This window comes from Alosa pseudoharengus, unplaced genomic scaffold, assembly GCF_046254945.1.
Source record: "Alosa pseudoharengus isolate Yale_2024_CS ecotype anadromous, Long Island Sound unplaced genomic scaffold, YU_APseudo_1.1 YU_APseudo_1.1_scf_18, whole genome shotgun sequence".
Taxonomy (NCBI): Eukaryota; Metazoa; Chordata; class Actinopteri; order Clupeiformes; family Clupeidae; genus Alosa; species Alosa pseudoharengus.
Window position 1 is genome coordinate 35980288 of NW_027468650.1, and position 20385 is coordinate 36000672.

Below are 20385 nucleotides of genomic sequence, written 5' to 3' on the forward strand. Positions count from 1 at the left end.
AGATTTACAGATATGTAAATGCCTATAGGCTAAAGCCGATTTAGATGGTTTAAAGTCGAAGCTTAATTGGTTGAAGTATTTTTCTGGAAATTGGTCTAATCGGATGTAGACTAGCAGGTAACGATACTGTTGAAACGGGGTTTTGGATCGAGCCTTCCTACCATGGAATCCAGAGATCTCTGAAATGGCCAGTTGGTAAGCGCAGGTATAGCTTACTTCTGCAAGTCCAAGGAAACTTCTTAGTAGGCTATTCCACTAAGTAGGCTAAGTCCTATGCCAGAGTGGCGAAAAAAGGAGCCATTGAAAAGAGACATTAAAATCATTGGCTCGCTACAAATTCTGCTGACGTCACCGTGAGACTGGACAAGATTTTACTTTTTTTATAGAAGTGCTTCATCGCAGTGTTCCTTACCCTACATCCGCCCCTATACAACTTGCCCCAGCTCAATTTTTAACACAGTCATTTCTTATCAGTGAGCCATTTTAATCTTGAGGGGGAAAGCAAAGTCCTATCCCTCATTGTCACGATGCTCAAACAAAAAAAAAACAGAGGAGGGAAATAGCCTACATGAGTGGGAGGGCAGGGGAGGGGGGGCAAGATTCCGCAGTTGAATCGTGCTGATAGCTTTCGATAGACTTATCTTTTTATCTGCAGCTTCCTCGTCGTAGCCTATAGGCTGTCATGACCTCCTGCATCACATATAGGCTGTCCTGACCATCCTGAAGCGCCCCCGTTATGGATTTCGTGATCAAAGATTGAAGATTATCCTTGGTGTGGTCCTACAGTTGTCTAAAATACATTTGTAGCCTACTAAAATGTATTGTAGCCAATATCGAGGTCACATCACAATTATAGCAATAGCCTACCTGAGTGTTTCTCAGTGGAAGGAAACCCAGATGTAGCAAAGGCAACACAGTCTAATTCAATTTCGTTTTTCACCAATGGGCCTATGGAAAACTAGGACTATGGGAAAAAACATAAAGGCAAAACAGATGGAATTTATCGAACAGAACTCCAGGTGCCAATCAGCCACTGCGGGCATAATTGCGGCCACAGAGAGGCTTGCACCTCCAGAGACTGCAGTGAGGTTTTCAGTGTTCACGCGTGCCCGTGACCTAGATGCGGATAGCCCCGCAGTCTCTTTAATCACCACTGGTTGGTAGGGGTTTGAAACAACATTGGTGGGAGGGGGGGGGGGGTAGTCTTGTCTAGCAAGTGAGAAAATGGAGAAAAGGGGAGTCCAACAATCACATTTACGTCAACCGCGCGACGTGGGCGTGAAGCAGAGAGAGTAAAAAAAGCGAGGCATCACCGCCCTCGCTTTACGGGGTGCACCACTTCCCTCCTCTGTGCCTCAATGTGCGCGCAGAACAGAGGAAGATTCCGTGAATCACTGCTCCAAGTTGACAGTAATGTTCAATGTTGGGTCTTGGCGATAATTTTTCCTCCCAACAATTTAAGATCGGTAGGCTATACCCCAATGGTTTTACACCACGTAGGATGGGATTAACATTGACGGGCAGATATATCTTGTTGTTTCTTGCTGTCCAGATAGGTGAGTTGCTGCGATTTCAATACTTTGCTGATTGCACTGAAAATGTACCTAGGCCTAGGCTACGCCATTTCATAGAAACGTGAAAATCCTCTAAAACCCTCTGTTCAAGGTGATGATTGTATTATTGTAGGCTATTGTAGCCTATTAGCCTAATCAGTTGTGTTCAACAAGCCCCATGTTAAAACTACAGCCAGCAAAGCAATTATGTTGGAATGATCTGAATAGCCTGGTATCATATTCACCGATGGCTTTTTAAGCGAAAATCAGCCTGTGGTTTTTGTCACTTTACAGCACCTAAATTCTATGAAATCCCTTCAAACCTAGAGGATATTCGCATAACATTTAATCCGAACGCTTGCAACACGGTTAAAATCTAAACATCTGATCTAAACATTCTGTATTCAGGACCAATTTCATGTCCTGTCAGTCTTTACAGAAATGGGTCTCCTTCTAATAATGCGCGACCTATTGCTGCTGGCATGGGATTGCCTTCCCCTCTCAATAATCCGAAGGACGTGGCTTGGGAGGCATCAATTATTCAAACCACAGTGTCCATTGTAGAGGTTCCTTCAATTTCCCCAATAACAAATTATTCGTGAATGAATAATTTAAGTTAAATGAAATTACATTTTAGTAGAAATACTAAAAGTGTGGACATCACAAATATGGGACATTATAGGCCTATTATTTTTTTAGGGATATTGGTTCATATAATATGGTCGGGATTCAAACATTTTTGTGTGAAAACCTAGTGTTAAATGTCTAGATGGGATCCTGGGCTACATAGACCTACAGCACATCTATAAAAAGACTATTGTAGCTTATATGAGGCAGTCCCCTCTTGCTTTTTTCAATCAAACATGCGGCTTCATGAGATCCACTATAGCATTCTCCTCTCCTGTCTTAAAACTGTAATAATCGGTGCTCTAGATATGGGTTGAAATGGATATGCTACTCTTGACCATGCACCAATACATCGTTCAGAGTAGTGAATCTGTTTCGAAACAATATGTGTTTATTACTTTAAATTGTGACGATGCCCGATGGTTTGTTGGACAAAAACACTATGACCAACTCGATTGAAATATTATACTAGATGATATTTTGAAACTACTTTCAGTAGCCTATATAGACCATACATCTTATTGGCTATATCTGTCACTTAGAGAAAATACACTATAGAGACAACATTCACAGATCCTGGTGGCTATCCTAGGCTACATAGGGAAATTCGTTAAATTCATTATTCATTATTTAACAGAAACATGAATAATATTCGGGAGTATTTTCCCTGTTAATCAACGCTGTCATGACTGATTACAATTACAAAGCAGAGGCAGACTGATCACGACACCATGTTACATAAGAACTATGCAGCATATTTTCTGGTATAGCCTGGTCTGTGTGTGACATCATGCAAATTGAAAAGATGAATGATGCCAGTTAGACAATTAAAGAGAAAGAAATGTCTATTAATATATTAGTCGTAGCCTATAGCTATGCTTTTTAGATTTTTTGTATAATTTCATTCATAAACTACCTTTAAAAAATGGAATATTTGCAGCCTACTGTGTATTTCAAATAGGCTGGCCAAAATCAGTCAAAACCGAAATAATGCATGTTGTCTTCCCCCTATCAACAAAAGAGTGACGTTTAAACAGCTTTGCAAGCTTCATGCTTTGTAGGGTAGCCTACTCAAGTAGAGACATCATGGCCATTGACCAATTGACAGAATTATTTGCTCAACGAACCATGCAGGAAAACCACGCCGAGAATCGCCGTGTTAATTTTCTCCAAAATGAGTTTGAGTGGCCAGATAAGACAGAGCATCCCCGATGTCTTGTTTTTCGCAAAGAATGCCAGTAGTATGCCCGAAACCGCGCCTATTTACATGCATGGGAATGGCACGTTTTATCATCTTTCATTCAATCACGCACTATCCGTGCGCGCGTGCACACACACATACACGTGAAGGTAGATCCCACCCTCTTTATACAATACTACAGTCAGACGAGGATTACCTCATTGTCCATGTGGCTATGACTGTAAGGGTGGCATGAACTACATTTGTATATAACAAAACAACAACAGGTTTGCCCTCATTTCTATTTGTGGTCTATTGGGTTATTGGGTTATTTTAATGTGCTATGGCATAGAATAGTGTTTGGTCTCACACGATCTATTTGCATATTAGTGGATGCATGACATGCAGTGTAACACATACACGTACTGTAGGCTATGTTAGGCTGGAAATGTTCTCCTTCTCACCTCCATTGTCTTCCTCACCATCCTGTTTTCACAGCGTATCTACTGCAGGCAGTAAGGGCAGCAGGGAAATGTGAAACAGTATTCAAAGGCTTCTCTGATTGCCTTCTTGAACTTGGAGAAAATATGGCCAACTATCCACAGGAGTTGGAAGAGAAGCAGAATATCCAGACCATCTGCGGGTGAGTTGAACATTTAAATAACCCCCACCGAATTAGACATGAGGTAGGCGGGGGTTCAAGACAGCGAGTAGCCAGATGGCTCCAGAAGGATGTAGCGTTAGTATCAACAGCACTTGTGTGCTGTAACAGTCTTCGATCCAACCAATTAATAGTAAAAAAGCAGGATGTGTGCTGATATGATGTCAACTTTAAACGGATTACATCAGACGTGTGGGGATTGTTACATGAAGGATTCATTTCAGTATTTCCTTTATCAAGATATTCGAACCATAAAAGGAATAAGGAGGACATGGATAGTGCATGCGAGCATTCTATGTATGTGTGGGCGGGGGAGGGGGTGGGGTGTAGCATAAGAGAAGGGGCGGAGTGAGAGTGCGGAAAAGCCACATGATGCGAAAGATTCTCTCAGGGACACCCGTTAAGGGTTTCCCATGTCCCTGGACTCTGCCTGCGCAAGCGGATAGGGAGATCAAAAACCCTAGGGCAAAAGCCAATTCCTACATCAATGCCACAAAGAACATGTTGGCTAATACATTTTGATCGGCAATATAATAAATTGGTGACATGATAATGATGATTCGCAACAGGTAATTATCATTTGTTAAATCTAGGTGGAGAATTATTTCGTTAGAAAAAATCGTAAGAAAATTAATTAAAATCTTGACATTAGCCTATAGAAATTATATAGTCTCGTCAATAGCCTTATATAAAATTAAATATCTTCTACAGATTTAGTAGCCTACTTTTCCTAGACTGTGTGAATCATATCTTAAAATTGCAGCAGATCGTAACTTAAATTTGATATAGCCTAGCCTACAGATGTTTTTATTATTATTATTATTATTATTATTATTATTATTAGGCTATCATCATCATTAGTAGTAGTAGTAGGCTAGTAGTAGGCCTAGTAGTAATAGGCCTAAAATATAGGCTAATAATCAGAGTCTGTTTAACATTTGGCTTACAGATACTGGGATGGTTTCCATTCGTGTGCTACAACTGCGCTTGCAGACTGCCAAGAGGGAGCGACAGATCTCTGGGAGAAGCTTAAAAAGCAGTCAAGAAATCTGGAGTACCCAGGAAATATGTTTGAACTCTGCGGTGGCGGGAATGGCGCGTCTACATCACCCGTACCGTTTGGCCTTGCTATGCTTCTAACGGCCTTTTCTACTCTGGTGACATGGCTTGCGTTTTAACCCCCACCCCACCCCCATCTCCCAAACAAATAAAGAGAAGAAAACAGAATAAACACACAAGAGAATAAATGCAACATACAAAACAGTAAAAACGAGTAAAACATCCATCTTGGAAAATCGCTGATGAAAAGACACAGGCCTACACGCAAATGGATATCTATGTCTTGCAGACGTGACGGCTGGATTTGCGTTACAACAGCGCGCTGTCTTCATTGAATAGCCTACTCCAGCATATTTGCATCATTTGCAGAGCGGAAAAAAGGAGCAGAGTAACAATATGGGCACACAGCCTTATAAAATATTCACCGTATTGAGTTCAAATGATTGCATTTTTGATGGCCTTTGCTCGCACTCTCGTGGAATCAACACCAAGCCTACAATAGCCTATTCTATCATCTTTGCAAGTCATGACCAGCTTCGTCATCGGGACTCTAATAGTCCATTTGAAATAAAACATGAAATGACAGAAATAAATGTACTATAATTCAGACCAGCATTTTGCTTTAGGTCAACCTCTGTATCCATCCCTTTCGATTTCTCAAAATATTAATTTATCAAATGTTGGGTTCTGTAAAGCCAAATAGGCTTTAAATGGACTAGATGTTTTGAAGATATGATGCATGTAGGGCCAGGCTACTTTATGTCATAAGCAGAGAAAACCTAACATTCTTAGACCTGACAATCTCAGGAAGGACAGTATTCGCACGATGAAGGGACAGAGAAAGCTAGCTTAGGCTACTCTCCATCGGCACGATAAAGGAATACTGGTGAGCGAATTAGGCTCTGTGTCACGAGGATGATTAGTCAGCCCGTATAAAAAAATACCTTCAAATTATCGGGTAGCCTATACAGAAAACCAGACGTGGGCAGCTGTTGACATTTATCTGACCATTTATTGTAATACCATCTTTCAGAAAAAAAAACTGAGGGTAACCTTATTTGATTGTATAATATTATACTAGCTTACTTTCCAAAAGTACCGTAGCACGACAGTATCCAGACCTAAGCAAATTAGATGACAGAAAAAATCCTGGCTATATTGATGTTGCCAAGGCATAGATTACGTTACCTTCAGAAGAGATGTGTGTTTTGTTTGTATTTTCGTCCATTTTGTTTCATGGGATGTTGCATAAAATAGCCTATATGAATATTAAAAAAAAAAGAATGATGAGAATGTATGTGAAATGAATTTAAGAGAGATTCTTTAAAAAAGATTTTAAAAACAGTCATTAGGTAATAGCCTAGACATATGCAGGTAGTCTATAAAATCAGATTCCTAAAAATAAATGAAATAAAACTTATTACTGTTTAAAAGAAGTGTGATGTACTCATTTAAGAGGTTTAATCAACTTTACATGTATAATGATTTACTTGCTGGAAATATGGTGTATGCATGTATAACAAGAGAACATGTTCCCCTTGCTAGGAGGTAGGGTAATGAGCAAGGTTATGAAATTGTAGAAGCCTACAGGCACATTTTTGCGCGCGCATGCAGAATCCTAGAGAGATTATGTTTTATTATTAATGAGAGCTGAAGCTCCTCCTAAGCCCCCCGTTTTCTTATTGATTGAATGAACAAGGGAGTTTGTTAGCCTCCTTGAGAACAACCTGTCTTTAGATGACTATTTTAGTGGTCTACGTGGAAATAGCGTAGGCCTATTCGCAAGGCCGTAGCCAGGATTCTTCAAATACCGAGGTCAGGGGCGTCTCTAGTCATTTTGGGCACCCCAAAACGCTAGGAGGTTATCCTTCACAACATTAATTATTCATCCTATATAACATTGATATAGCTTCGGTTTCAATGCAGATTAGCTAACTGCATCTCCACTGAATTTCAACATAACATTTTCATTACAGGTTAGCATCTCATTGAGTCCTATAGGCTATAGGCCTACATCTTTATTGTATTTAACCATTAGGCCTACATTTCTCACCTTCCCTGCTTCTCTTTGTCTGCTCAACTTCTGATGGCTTTCCAACCGTTAACTTTGTGACAGCCTTTGTTCAGGTCAGGCGAATTAAGATTAGCCTACTGGCAAAAATTAACAAAACGTCAAGTTTATTTTGAAGTTTATGTGAGCTGCGTTGCGTTCGACACACTCCACACTATAAATTAAACGAAACTTGAAGAAAAAAATACCGAGGACATGACCTCGGTGTCCTATGGTAGCTAGCCTATACGGCCATGCCTATTCGGCAAAATTATAGGCCTAGACTGAATGGACACTTTCAAGTTCTCCAATAGGTTAGGCTACCGGTATTCGACCATATTGTCTAATATAACAGGAGCCGTCTAAAAGGCCTACATATCTTAATTTCTGTTACTGACTAATATATGCTGACGCAGCCTGTTAAACAATCAACACGTAGCCTATAGCGAGCTCACGCAAAACTAAAATTTTCGCAGATAATCACAAAAAATGTACAGGGGCTCGTTTCTAGAAAAGTTAGCAACGACTTAGCTCAACCACCGTGGTACGACGCAACTTGCTACCAAACAACGACGTTGCTACACCTGTTTCCAGAAAGCATTGTAGCCTACCTGTGTCGCAATTCGCTACCTCCGGCGTTTGAACACCGTAGTTCCAACAACGTTGTTAATGATGCAGCGATACATATCATTGTTGGAGACAGTGGCAACGTGTAATACCCCACTGCCACGGCCTATGTCGACATTTTCATTTAAAACGAGTGATTAATGCTGTCATTGTCATTGCCATATGAGCAAAAACCTAAACCTATTGCAAGGCATATCAAACACTTGACTTAAGCCGACCAATATGTGTCATTATTTGTGTTAAATATCTATGTTGGAAAAAATATATAGCCTACACAAATTTCAAGGTAGGCTATTGCAAGTTTTGTTAACTATCTCGTGGCTTAACGGCAGCGCGTCGGCGCTTTGCGCACTCGACCGGAGTTATTCTATCCCTCATTTTCACTTCTGAGTAAGAGTAGGCCTACGAGACACAACAATAGGTTTTGACAATAAATATTTATGCATATAGTTACTCTGCATCGAGAGACCAATAGGTACATGACATCAGTCAAAAACAATTGAATCCACGTGTCACACTTCTCGTTACCTGCAGGTAGCGAGAAGCAAGAGGACAATCTCACTTCATAAGAAAATCGAACCTACAGTACAACGCTGGGACAACAAGTCACCTGCTTTAGCCACTACACCATGAGATTTATAGGGTTCTATCTACGTTCTGAGTAGTTCTGAGATATTGAGCTTCAAAGTCTTAGAATTCCATAGAGTTATACTGCTAAGTGAAACAAACCTCTTCAGATATAATGTCCAAAAATGCATACAACTACAAGAAACACCTCACCTCATCTTCTTAAGGTGTCACAGAATAAGAATAATATTATGTAAATGACTCAATTTTGACACAAATGTCAGATAGAACCTTGTAATTCTAAGGGGACGTATCACTGTGCTGATTTTAGTAGGGGAGTCAGTCTCTTAATGAAAATTAAGCTACAGGATAGATCAATCATTGAGTCAGAAGATAAACATCCACTTCGTTTTTGGTTAGGCTGTTGTGATTTTTGGTTAGGCGCTGCAGACACCATCTGGAACTACCAAGGAACGACACAAGTGCGACTGCCCAGGGGCAGTAGTTCAAACGACCAAACTTTGCGTCCATGTTTGCGATTGAGAGTTTGGGCATATAGACTAGTGACAATGGCCCCACATTTTTAAGATACCCCTACCAGAGGTAGAACTAAATGCAACAATGTTTTTTCCTCATCTCTAAGGTCTCCCATAAATGAAATGGATTCTTGGCTAAAAATATTTTACTGCTAAGATTGTTAAATTAACAGATATTGTTATACACCCCAAAACCAAAAAAGGACTAAAATATAGCCTGTCAGTATTGGAGTTAAGGCATATAAATTAGTCATACAATTATATCAATCACACAAGCTCTGACAGCTTTGAAACTTGGCATGTTTGTAGTCAGGGAGTTGCTTTACCTAACCTACCTAAATAAGCGGACATGCAAAAAATTAATATCTATGCAGAATGTTTTCATTTACTTTGTGGCTGCTTTACCAGGGATTATCGTAGAAACATGATGGCTTGTGGGAAAGGTGTGGTTGTACTGAATTCAACAATACCAAATATGAAAAAAACACTGGCAAAATACAGTCTCAGGTCCAAATCACATTATCAGTGGTGAGAAGAATGTTGACAAATTCATTGTTACTGCTAGGTAAGTTACACGAGGTAAGTGCTGATCTATATTTACCATATGAATCAATTTCATATATGGGAGACCTTAGAGATGAGGAAAAACATTGTTGGGTTTAGTTCTACCTCCGGTAGGGGTATCTCAAAAACTAAAGCCCTTTTTGACCATTTGTCACTAGCCTAATACTGGTTTGGCCAGTACTTTATTTCTTTTAAAAAAGCATGCTGATGGAATGTGTAGCATACAGTATGTGATGCTGCTGAGATTGTAGAGAATGTTATAGAATAATGTAATAAGTTTAACCAGGAGAGACAGCAACTCATCCAGGAGCTAGAAAGTGAACCTTTAATAATAAAAGCAATTCTTCAGAAAAAAATCAGGTGAAGTTTGTTTTAGGTTTTTGTTTCACTTCTTGGAAGAAACTGGTCTGATTAGAAGAATATAGTAATTCCTTTCCTTCTTTCTTTTTTTATTTTTTATTAGCTATTATTAGGCTTTAAATATATCCAGACTCACACTCCATTTCGGTATGTGGCGGTAATGCTTCCAAAAGTTGTTTGCCAACCGCCATTAAAAAGAAAAGAAGAAGAAGAAGAAGAGGCGATTGAGAGTTCGAACTACTCTTTCTAGAAACACCAAATCCAAGAACGACGGAGTGAACTACAAAGGTTGCGACGCAAGTTAGCCAACAAATTGCGTTAAATTACATTTGATAGCAACAAAAATAATAGTCTAGATGGAAATAGGGGTCCACCCGCACCCCCCGGCTTTTTTTTATGCCACCTGATTTTTTTAAATCCTTAAAATGTCTATTTTCAGAATCTGCCAGGTACCAAGCTGAAATAATGTCCCAAAGGCTTCATTTTTAACCCTTTGCTGCACCCGACCGGAACCCGAAAAATCAAAAAACGATATAGAAAGTGGCATAACATTTGAAGTAAACAACATACAGAGACAAATGAACACATTTTCCCATACAATTCTGACCCCAGGAATTTAATGGAATGGTTATTTTTGACATTTGACAACATATTGACCCTATTTCTAGACAAAAATAGCAAAAAATGGCTAAAGATGTGTAGAGGATCAACTATTTTTTTTTTCAAGCACATAGGGTGATTTTTTTTCACAACCTGTTATTTCTTTATTATTCAAGTGTCTTTTTTAAGATTAAATTGCGTACCAAGCAGAAATAATGTCCAAAATGCTTTATTTTTAACCATTTGCACCAAACCCGAAAAATCTAAATATGATATAAAGTGGCATAACTGTTGATGTAAACAACTTACAGAGACAAATGGACACCTTTTTCTATACAATTCTGACTCAGGGAAATTGTTGTTTGTTATATTTTACAATATCTTGACAATCTATGGTCAAAACACTTAAAAAAGTTAATTTGACAACGCTTTTATTATACTACAGTAATAGCAGCCTGAAATGGGATTTATTTGAACCTTTTACAACACCTATCCTGAACCTGAAGAAATTTAAAATAGCTTTACTTTGAAGTAAACAAAACAAAGCAAATTAAATTGTAAAAAACTACAGAAACAAATCAACTGCCGGTTTTGTAATGTTGGTGGCTGTCGGTTGGTACCTGCAGATCGCCATCTCTCATTGCCGTTTGAGACCTATCATCCCCACTGGCACTTGTCACATAACAAAGGATGCCTTGAATGTCATGAAAATGACAAATTTTTCACCAAAAATGCAGTTACTGCCTTTTTGATTTGTAGGGCAGTATTTCTGTTTGGTGGCGCTTCACTCTGCTACTGGATGGTGGAGGATCAGGCTGACTGCAACTGCTATGGATGCTATACTGAATGGATGGCAGGAAAGCACAGCACACGTGAATTACTAGATGAAGAAGAGTGAATACACTTGCTTTTCAAACTGATAAGTTGTCAATGGTTATTTAAGCAAGCTTGTGTAGCCTAAACCAGACATACCTAGGCCTAGCCAAATTAATCCTGGCTGTAGATAAAGCAGGTTATGAATTTCCCAATATTTTGCCAGATTAAGGTTGAATATCAATTGAAATACCGTTGAAATCACGTTGATCTTTAGTTTGGTTGTAATTTCAACATTGTTTCAATATTCATTTTAGTTGAAATACCATTGGAATCCCGTTGATCTGTAGTTAGAATTTCAACGTTGCTTCAATATTAATGAAGGGTGCAAAAGTGATGTAGAATCAATGTTGCAGTGTGACTGATTCAATGATCTAACGTTGACAAAGTAATGTTGATTTTTGGGCTTTTTAATGCCTTTAATTTGATAGGACAGTTGAGAATGACAGGAAGATAGAGGGAGAGAGAGTCAGGGTGGGATCCGGAAAGGACCACGGGGCGGGAATCGAACCCGGGTCGCCGGCGTACAGTGCAGGTGGCTGGGGCCGACCAAGTAATGTTGCTTTAACATAGATTCAATGACTAATTGTAATCTGGGTGCAGAATGAGCAGTCATCAACACCAACTGAAAGCCCCATTTTGCAGGTAGCCTATTGCATTGCATACAATTAGGCTTTCTCTGAATTTTCCAAAGGCCAGCTTTCGTGCGTCACAACTTCAGAACGGCTTGACGTATCAAGTCAAGTCAAGTCGGCTTTATTGTCAATTTCTTTACATGCACTGGTCATACAAAGAATTGAAATTTTGTTTCTTACTTTCCCATGCAGACATAGACATACTTTACATACTTTAGACATAGACATAGCCATAGACAATAAAAAATAAAAATATACAGACATACCACATACAGAAATTAAAGTGCGAGACTGAAATATAGAACATATATCAAAATATAGAAATATAGAACATATATCTAAAAAATAGAGGTAGTTGTGTTGTATATTTACATAGTCCTAGCGTAACCTTCTGACAGAGTAGTAGTAGCAGCAGCATTGTGGCAGAGTGATAAATAACATTGATAACATTTACATGAAGTTTAAACTTGTGCTTGTATGTACTGTATATTTACATTGATATGCAGTCATTTCAAGTATATCAGGCTTGATATGAAGCAGCAACACGTTAGACTGCGCAGTCACAGTGCAGTTCCACAGGGCAGTCCTGGGGGGTGTTGGGGGGGGTGGGGGGTTAGGGTAGACAGGATCCTAGGTTCCTGGCTGGCTGGTGGGTGGGGGGGCTGTCAGTGATGGGAGAGTGGGTAGAGTGTTCAGCATCCTGATTGCTTGGTGGATGAAGCTACTTGCAAGTCTGGTGGTGCGGGAGCGGAGGCTCCTGTACCTCTTTCCAGAGGGCAGGAGGCTGAACAGTTCGTGTGCAGGGTGGGTTGTGTCCTTGACAATCATTAGTGCTTTGCGGGTGAGGCGGGTGGTGTAAATGTCCTGCAGGGAGGGGAGTGGTGCTCCAATGATCCTCTTAGCTGTGTTAACAATGCGCTGGAGGGTCTTCCTGTTCTGATCTGTGCAGCTTCCGCCCCACACTGTGATGCAGCTGGACACGATGCTCTCGATGGTCCCTCTGTAGAATGTGGTCATGATGGGAGGCATGGCACTTGCCTTCTTCAATTTGCGCAAGAAGTAGAGGCGCTGCTGGGCTTTCTTCACCAGTGATGCTGTGTTGGTGGTCCAGGAGAGGTCATCGCTTCAAATGTGGTGTGAACAATTGTATGGACTCAATGATGAAGTCAAATGTCAAGGTCAAACCCACCTTGAGTGTGATATCTCAAGAACGAGGGTTTGTATGAACTCAAAGATTAAGTGATTCAATGTTTTTTTTTTTTAGGAATCTCCCCACCAACATTAAGCCAGCAGCTTTTCATCAACTATTGTAATTCCGGCATTGCATTTCTAGTTGGGGGCCAAGCAGCGAAGCTGCGAAGGCACCCATTGAGTTACTAGCTTTTCCTATTATTGGGGGCCTAGCAGCGAAGCTGCGAAGGCACCCATTGAGTTAGTAGTTTTTCCTATTATTGGGGGCCAAGCAGCGAAGCTGCGAAGGCACCCATTGAGTTACTAGCTTTTCCTATTATTATTAGTCTGCCATTGGAGTCTATGGCAGCCCATAGAACGCCTGGCTAAAAAGTTCAGATTTTTTGGCAGAAAGTTTCGGGACACTCCACTGACCACTCACGCTCATTTACGGATCTCTAAACCCAGCCGTCTAGCGCCACCAACGGGTCAAAATTTGGCCGAAAATAGAACCGCTGGGTCTAAAGTTATGAAATTCGGCGCACTGATTCAGAACCGTCCCATGATCACTCTCACCAATTTATAGAACTCTATGCCCAACACTCTAGCGCCACCAATGGGTCGAACCTGGATTGCATTCACGCATGTGACCATTGAACGGTGGGTCCGATTTTCACAAATCAGGCACTGTTGTAATCCCTGGACCGACCTGAGTTCAATGACTCCTATTACGTCACTTTCCGCCATATTGGACCACCGCCATATTGGATTTAGTCCAAACTCTACGAAAAGTTTCAGCGTTCACAAATTTCATCCGATTTTCACAGGACTTGGCGGAGATGATCTTCTGCCCGAGCCGCACAAACGATACTTGTCAGATTTTTCAATTTCATTTTTGTTTGCCCGTGACAGCCAATCAAATATGGTGATGAAGCCGCCAAACAGGAAGTGGACTAACATCTCCGTGGTACTTTGAGTTAACATAACAAAACTTCATACCATTAGTCAGGACACTGTCCCAATCACTCACAGCAATTTTTATGCATATACATTGAACACTCTAGCGCCACCACCAGTTCAAAGCTGGACATGCATTCATGCGCGTGATCCTTGACTCTTTTGTCTGATTTTCACAATTGAGGTAGCGTCTGAATCCTTGAACAATCTCGAGTTCATCGACCCCTACCCCGTCACTTTCCGCCATATTGGACTTCTGCCATATTGGATTTGGTCCAAACACTACGTGAAGTTTCAGCGGTTACAAATTTCATCCGATTTTCACAGAACTTGGCGGAGATGATCTTCAGACCGAGCCGCACAAACGATACTTGTCAGATTTTTAAAATTCCACTTTATTGGCCCATGACAGCCAATCAAATATGGCGATGAAGCCGCAAAACAGGAAGTGGGCTAACATTTCGGAGACGCTTTAATATATGAAGTCCAAACTGGGTACAGGGACTTTGTATCTGATTGTGAGGACACAGCAGGAAATTGGCATCATTTGGCCTCTATAGGGGGCGCTGTAATACAGGAAGTGAGCTCGTATCTCAGCAACACTTCGGTGTATGAAGTCAAAACTTGGTACAGGGACATATTAGCTGATTGTGAGGACATGAAGGAAAGTGTTCTCATTTGGCCTCTAGGGGTGCTGTAATAAAGAAAGTGAGCTCACATCTCAGCAACACTTTGGTGTATGAAGTCCAAACTTGGTAGAGGGACATGGTAGCTGATTGTGAGAACGCACAAAGACATTGGTGTAATTTGGCCTCTTGCTGTAAGTGCTTGCTCATGCCATGGCAACGCCATTTCTGCTATAGCGCTCTGCTAGGCCCCCGCATTGCTGCTTGCAGCTATATTTATTATTGGGGGCCAAGCAGCGAAGCTGCGAAGGCACCCATTGAGTTACTAGCTTTTCCTATTATTACACTTCTGCCATTGGAGTCTATGGCAGCCCATAGAACGCCTGGCTAAAAAGTGCAGATTTTTTGGCAGAAAGTTTCGGGACACTCCACTGACCATTCACACTCATTTACGGACCTCTAAACCCAGCCATCTAGCGCCACCAACAGGTCAAAATCTGGCCGAAAATTGAACCGCTGGGTCTAAAGTTATGAAATTAGGCACACTGATTCAGCACTGTCCCATGATCACTCTCACCAATTTCCAGAACTCTATGCCCAACACTCTAGCGCCACCAATGGGTCGAACCTGGATTGCATTCATGCATGTGACCATTGAATGGTACGTCCGATTTTCACATATCAGGCACCGTTGGAATCCCTGGACCGACCTAAGTTCAATGACCCCTATCCCGTCACTTTCCGCCATATTGGACCTCCGCCATATTGGATTTAGTCCAAACTCTACGGAAAGTTTCAGCAGTTACAAATTTCATCCGATTTTCACAGAACTTGGAGGAGATGATCTTCAGACCGAGCCACACAAACGATACTGGTCAGATTTTTTAATTTCATTTTTGTTTGCTCGTGACAGCCAATCCAATATGGCAATGAAGCCACCAAACAGGAAGTGGACAAACATCTAGGTGACGCTTTGAGTTAACATAACAAGACTTGATACCATTAGTCAGGACACTGCCCCAATCACTCGCACCAATTTTCGTGCATATACATTGAACACTCTAGCGCCACCACCAGTTCAAAGCTGGACATGCGTTCATGCTCGTGATCCTTGACTCTTTTGTCTAATTTTCACAATTGAGGTAGCGTCTGAATCCTTGAACAATCTTGAGTTCATCGACCCCTATCCCGTCACTTTCCGCCATATTGGACCTCCGCCATATTGGATTTAGTCCAAACTCTATGAAAAGTTTCAGCGGTTACAAATTTCATCCGATTTTCACAGAACTTGGCGGAGATGATCTTCAGACCGAGCCACACAAACAATACTTGTCAGATTTTTTAATTTCAAGTTTATTTGCCCGTGACAGTCAATCACACATGGCGACGATGCCGCCAAACAGGAAGTGGGCTAACATCTCGGCTACGCTTTAATGTATGAAGTCCAAACTTAGTACAGGGACTTGGTATCTGATTGTGAGGACGCCCTAGGAAATTGGCATCATTTGGCCTCTATAGGGGGCGCTGCAATACAGGAAGTGAGCTTGTATCTCAGCAACGCTTTGATGTACGAAGTCCAAACTTGGTATAGAGACTTGGTACCTGATTGTGGGGATGCACTAGGAAACTGGCGTCATTTGGCCTCTACAGGGGGCGCTGCAATACAGGATGTGAGCTTGTATCTCAGCAATTCTTTGATGTATGAAGTCCAAACTTGGTACAGGGACTTGGTATCTGATTGTGAGGACACAGTAGGAAATTGGCATCATTTGGCATCTATAGGGGGCGCTGTAATACAGGAAGTGGGCTCAAATCTCAGCAACGCTTCGTTGTATGAAGTCCAAACTTGATACATGGACATATTAGCTGATTGTGAGGACATGTAAGGAAAGTGGTCTCATTTGACCTCTAGGGGTGCTGTAATAAAGAATGTGAGCTCACATCTCAGCAACACTTTGGTGTATGAAGTCCAAACTTGGTAGAGGGACATGGTAGCTGATTGTGAGAACACACAAGGACATTGGTGTAATTTGGCATCTAGGGGCGCTCTAACAAAGTAAATGAGCTTATTTCTCAGCCGTTCTTTATCCAATTGCAATCAAACTTGCTGTGAGTGCTTGCTCCTGCCATGGCAACGCCATTCCTGCTATAGCGCACTGCTTGGCCCCCGCATTGCTGCTTGCAGCTATATTTGGGGGCCAAGCAGCGAAGCTGCGAAGGCACCCATTGAGTTACTAGCTTTTCCTATTATTACACTTCTGCCATTGGAGTCTATGGCAGCCCATAGAACGCCTGGCTAAAAAGTGCAGATTTTTTGGCAGAAAGTTTCGGGACACTCCACTGACCATTCACACTCATTTACGGACCTCTAAACCCAGCCATCTAGCGCCACCAACAGGTCAAAATCTGGCCGAAAATTGAACCGCTGGGTCTAAAGTTATGAAATTTGGCACACTGATTCAGCACTGTCCCATGATCACTCTCAACAATTTCCAGAACTCTATGCCCAACACTCTAGCGCCACCAATGGGTCGAACCTGGATTGCATTCACGCATGTGACCATTGAATGGTGCGTCCGATTTTCACATATCAGGCACCGTTGGAATCCCTGGACCGACCTAAGTTCAATGACCCCTATTACGTCACTTTCTGCCATATTGGACCTCCGCCATATTGGATTTAGTCCAAACTCTACGAAAAGTTTCAGCGGTCAGAAATTTCATCCGATTTTCATGGAACTTGGCGGAGATGATCTTCTCCCCGAGCCGCACAAACGATACTTGTCAGATTTTTCTATTTCATTTTTGTTTGCCCGTGACAGCCAATCAAATATGGTGATGAAGCCGCCAAACAGGAAGTGGACAAACATCTAGGTGACACTTTGAGTTAACACAGCAAAACTCGATAACATTAGTCAGGACACTTTCTCAATCACTCACAGCAATTTTTATGTATATACATTGAACGCTCTAGCGCCACCACCAGTTCAATGTTGGACATGCAATCATGCGTGTGATCCTTGACTCTTTTGTCTGATTTTCACAATTGAGGTAGCATCTGAATCCTTGGACCATCCCGAGTTCATCGACCCCTATCCCATCACTTTCCGCCATATTGGTCCTCCGCCATATTGGATTTAATACAAACTCTATGAAAATATTCAGCGGTTACAAATTTCATCCGATTTTCAAGGAACTTGGCGGAGATGATTTTCTGACCGAGCCACACAAACGATACTTGCCAGATTTTTCAATTTCAAGTTTGTTTGCCCGTGACAGCCAATCAAATATGGTGACGAAGCCGCCAAACAGGAAGTGGACTAACATATCGAAGACGCTTTGAGTTAACACAGCAAAACTCGATAACATTAGTCAGGACACTTTCTCAATCACTCACAGCAATTTTTATGTATATACATTGAACGCTCTAGCGCCACCACCAGTTCAATGTTGGACTTGCGTTCATGCGCGTGATTCTTGACTCTTTTGTCTGATTTTCACAATTGAGGTAGCGTCTGATATGATCACTTTCCATCATATTGGACCTCCGCCATATTGGATTTAGTCCAAACTCTACGAAAAGTTTCAGCGGTTACAAATTTCATCTGATTTTCACGGAACTTGGCGGAGATGATCTTCAGACCGAGCCGCACAAACCATACTTGTCAGATTTTTCAAATTCCACTTTATTGGCCCATGACAGCCAATCAAATATGGCGATAAAGCCACAAAACAGGAAGTGGGCTAACATCTCGGCTACGCTTTAATGTATGAAGTCCAAACTTAGTACAGGGACTTGGTATCTGATTGTGAGGACGCCCTAGGAAATTGGCATCATTTGGCCTCTATAGGGGGCGCTGCAATACAGGAAGTGAGCTTGTATCTCAGCAATGCTTTGATGTACGAAGTCCAAATTTGGTATAGAGACTTGGTACCTGATTGTGGGGATGCACTAGGAAACTGGCGTCATTTGGCTTCTACAGGGGGCGCTGCAATACAGGAAGTGAGCTTGTATCTCAGCAACGCTTTGATGTATGAAGTCCAAACTTGGTACAGGGACTTGGAACCTGATTGTAAGGACACAGTAGGAAATTGGCATCATTTGGCCTCTATAGGGGGCGCTGTAATACAGGAAGTGGGCTCATATCTCAGCAACGCTTTGGTGTACAAAGTCCAAACTTGGTATAAGGACCTGTTACCTGATTATGATGACGCACTAGGGAATTGGAATCATTTGGCCTCTATAGGGGGCGCTGCAATACAGGAAGTGAGCTCCTATCTTAGCAGCGCTTTGATGTATGAAGTCCAAACTTGGTACAGGGACTTGGAACCTGATTGTAAGGACACAGTAGGAAATTGGCATCATTTGGCCTCTATAGGGGGCGCTGTAATACAGGAAGTGGGCTCATATCTCAGCAACGCTTCATTGTATGAAGTCCAAACTTGATACATGGACATATTAGCTGATTGTGAGGACATGCAAGGAAAGTGGTCTCATTTGGCCTCTAGGGGTGCTGTAATACAGAAAGTGAGATCACATCTCAGCAACACTTTGGTGTATGAAGTCCAAACTTGGTAGAGGGACATTGTAGCTGATTGTGAGAATGCACAAGGACATTGGTGTAATTTGGCTTCTTGCTGTGAGTGTTTGCTCATGCCATGGCAACGCCATTCCTGCTATAGCGCACTGCTTGGCCCCCGCATTGCTGCTTGCAGCTATATTTGGGGGCCAAGCAGCGAAGCTGCGAAGGCACCCATTGAGTTACTAGCTTTTCCTATTATTACACTTCTGCCATTGGAGTCTATGGCAGCCCATAGAACGCCTGGCTAAAAAGTTCAGATTTTTTGGCAGAAAGTTTCGGGACACTCCACTGACCACTCACACTCATTTACGGACCTCTAAACCCAGCCATCTAGCGCCACCAACAGGTCAAAATCTGGCCGAAAATTGAACCGCTGGGTCTAAAGTTATGACATTTGGCACACTGATTCAGCACTGTCCCATGATGACTCTCACCAATTTACAGAACTCTATGCCCAACACTCTAGCGCCACCAATGGGTCGAACCTGGATTGCATTCACGCATGTGACCATTGAACGGTGCGTCCGATTTTCACATATCAGGCACCGTTGGAATCCCTGGACCGACCTAATTTCAATGAACCCTATTACGTCACTTTCCGCCATATTGGACCTCCGTCATATTGGATTTAGTCCAAACTCTACAAAAAGTTTCAGCGGTCAGAAATTTCATCCGATTTTCATGGAACTTGGCGGAGATGATCTTCTTCCCGAGCCGCACAAAAGATACTTGTCAGATTTTTCAATTTCATTTTTGTTTGCCCGTGACAGCCAATCAAATATGGCGATGAAGCTGCCAAACAGGAAGTGGACTAACATCTCTGTGGCATTTTGAGCTAACATAACAAAACTCGGTACCATTAGTCAGGACACTGTCCCAATCTCTCACAGCAATTTTTATGCATACATTGAATACTCTAGCGCCACCACCAGTTTAATGCTGGACATGCGTTCATGCGCGTATTCCTTGACTCTTTTGTCTGATTTTCACAATTGAGGTAGCGTCTGAATCCCTGGACCATCCCGAGTTCATCGACTCCTATCCCGTCACTTTCTGCAATATTGGACCTCCGACATATTGGATTTAGTCCAAACTCTACGAAAAGTTTCAGCGGTTACAAATTTCATCCGATTTTCACAGAACTTGGCGGAGATGAT

The 20385-nt window shown here is 41.8% G+C and overlaps 1 protein-coding gene across 1 annotated transcript; it reads left to right on the forward strand.

Annotated features, from left to right (window-relative positions):
* Positions 1 to 1501: 1501 nt before the first annotated feature.
* Positions 1502 to 5199, forward strand: nrn1a (neuritin 1a). Its single transcript, XM_076291383.1, has 3 exons — positions 1502 to 1556; positions 3859 to 4003; positions 4971 to 5199. Exons 1-3 carry the CDS (start codon positions 1502 to 1504, stop codon positions 5197 to 5199), a joined length of 429 nt encoding a protein of 142 aa, XP_076147498.1.
* Positions 5200 to 20385: the final 15186 nt, after the last annotated feature.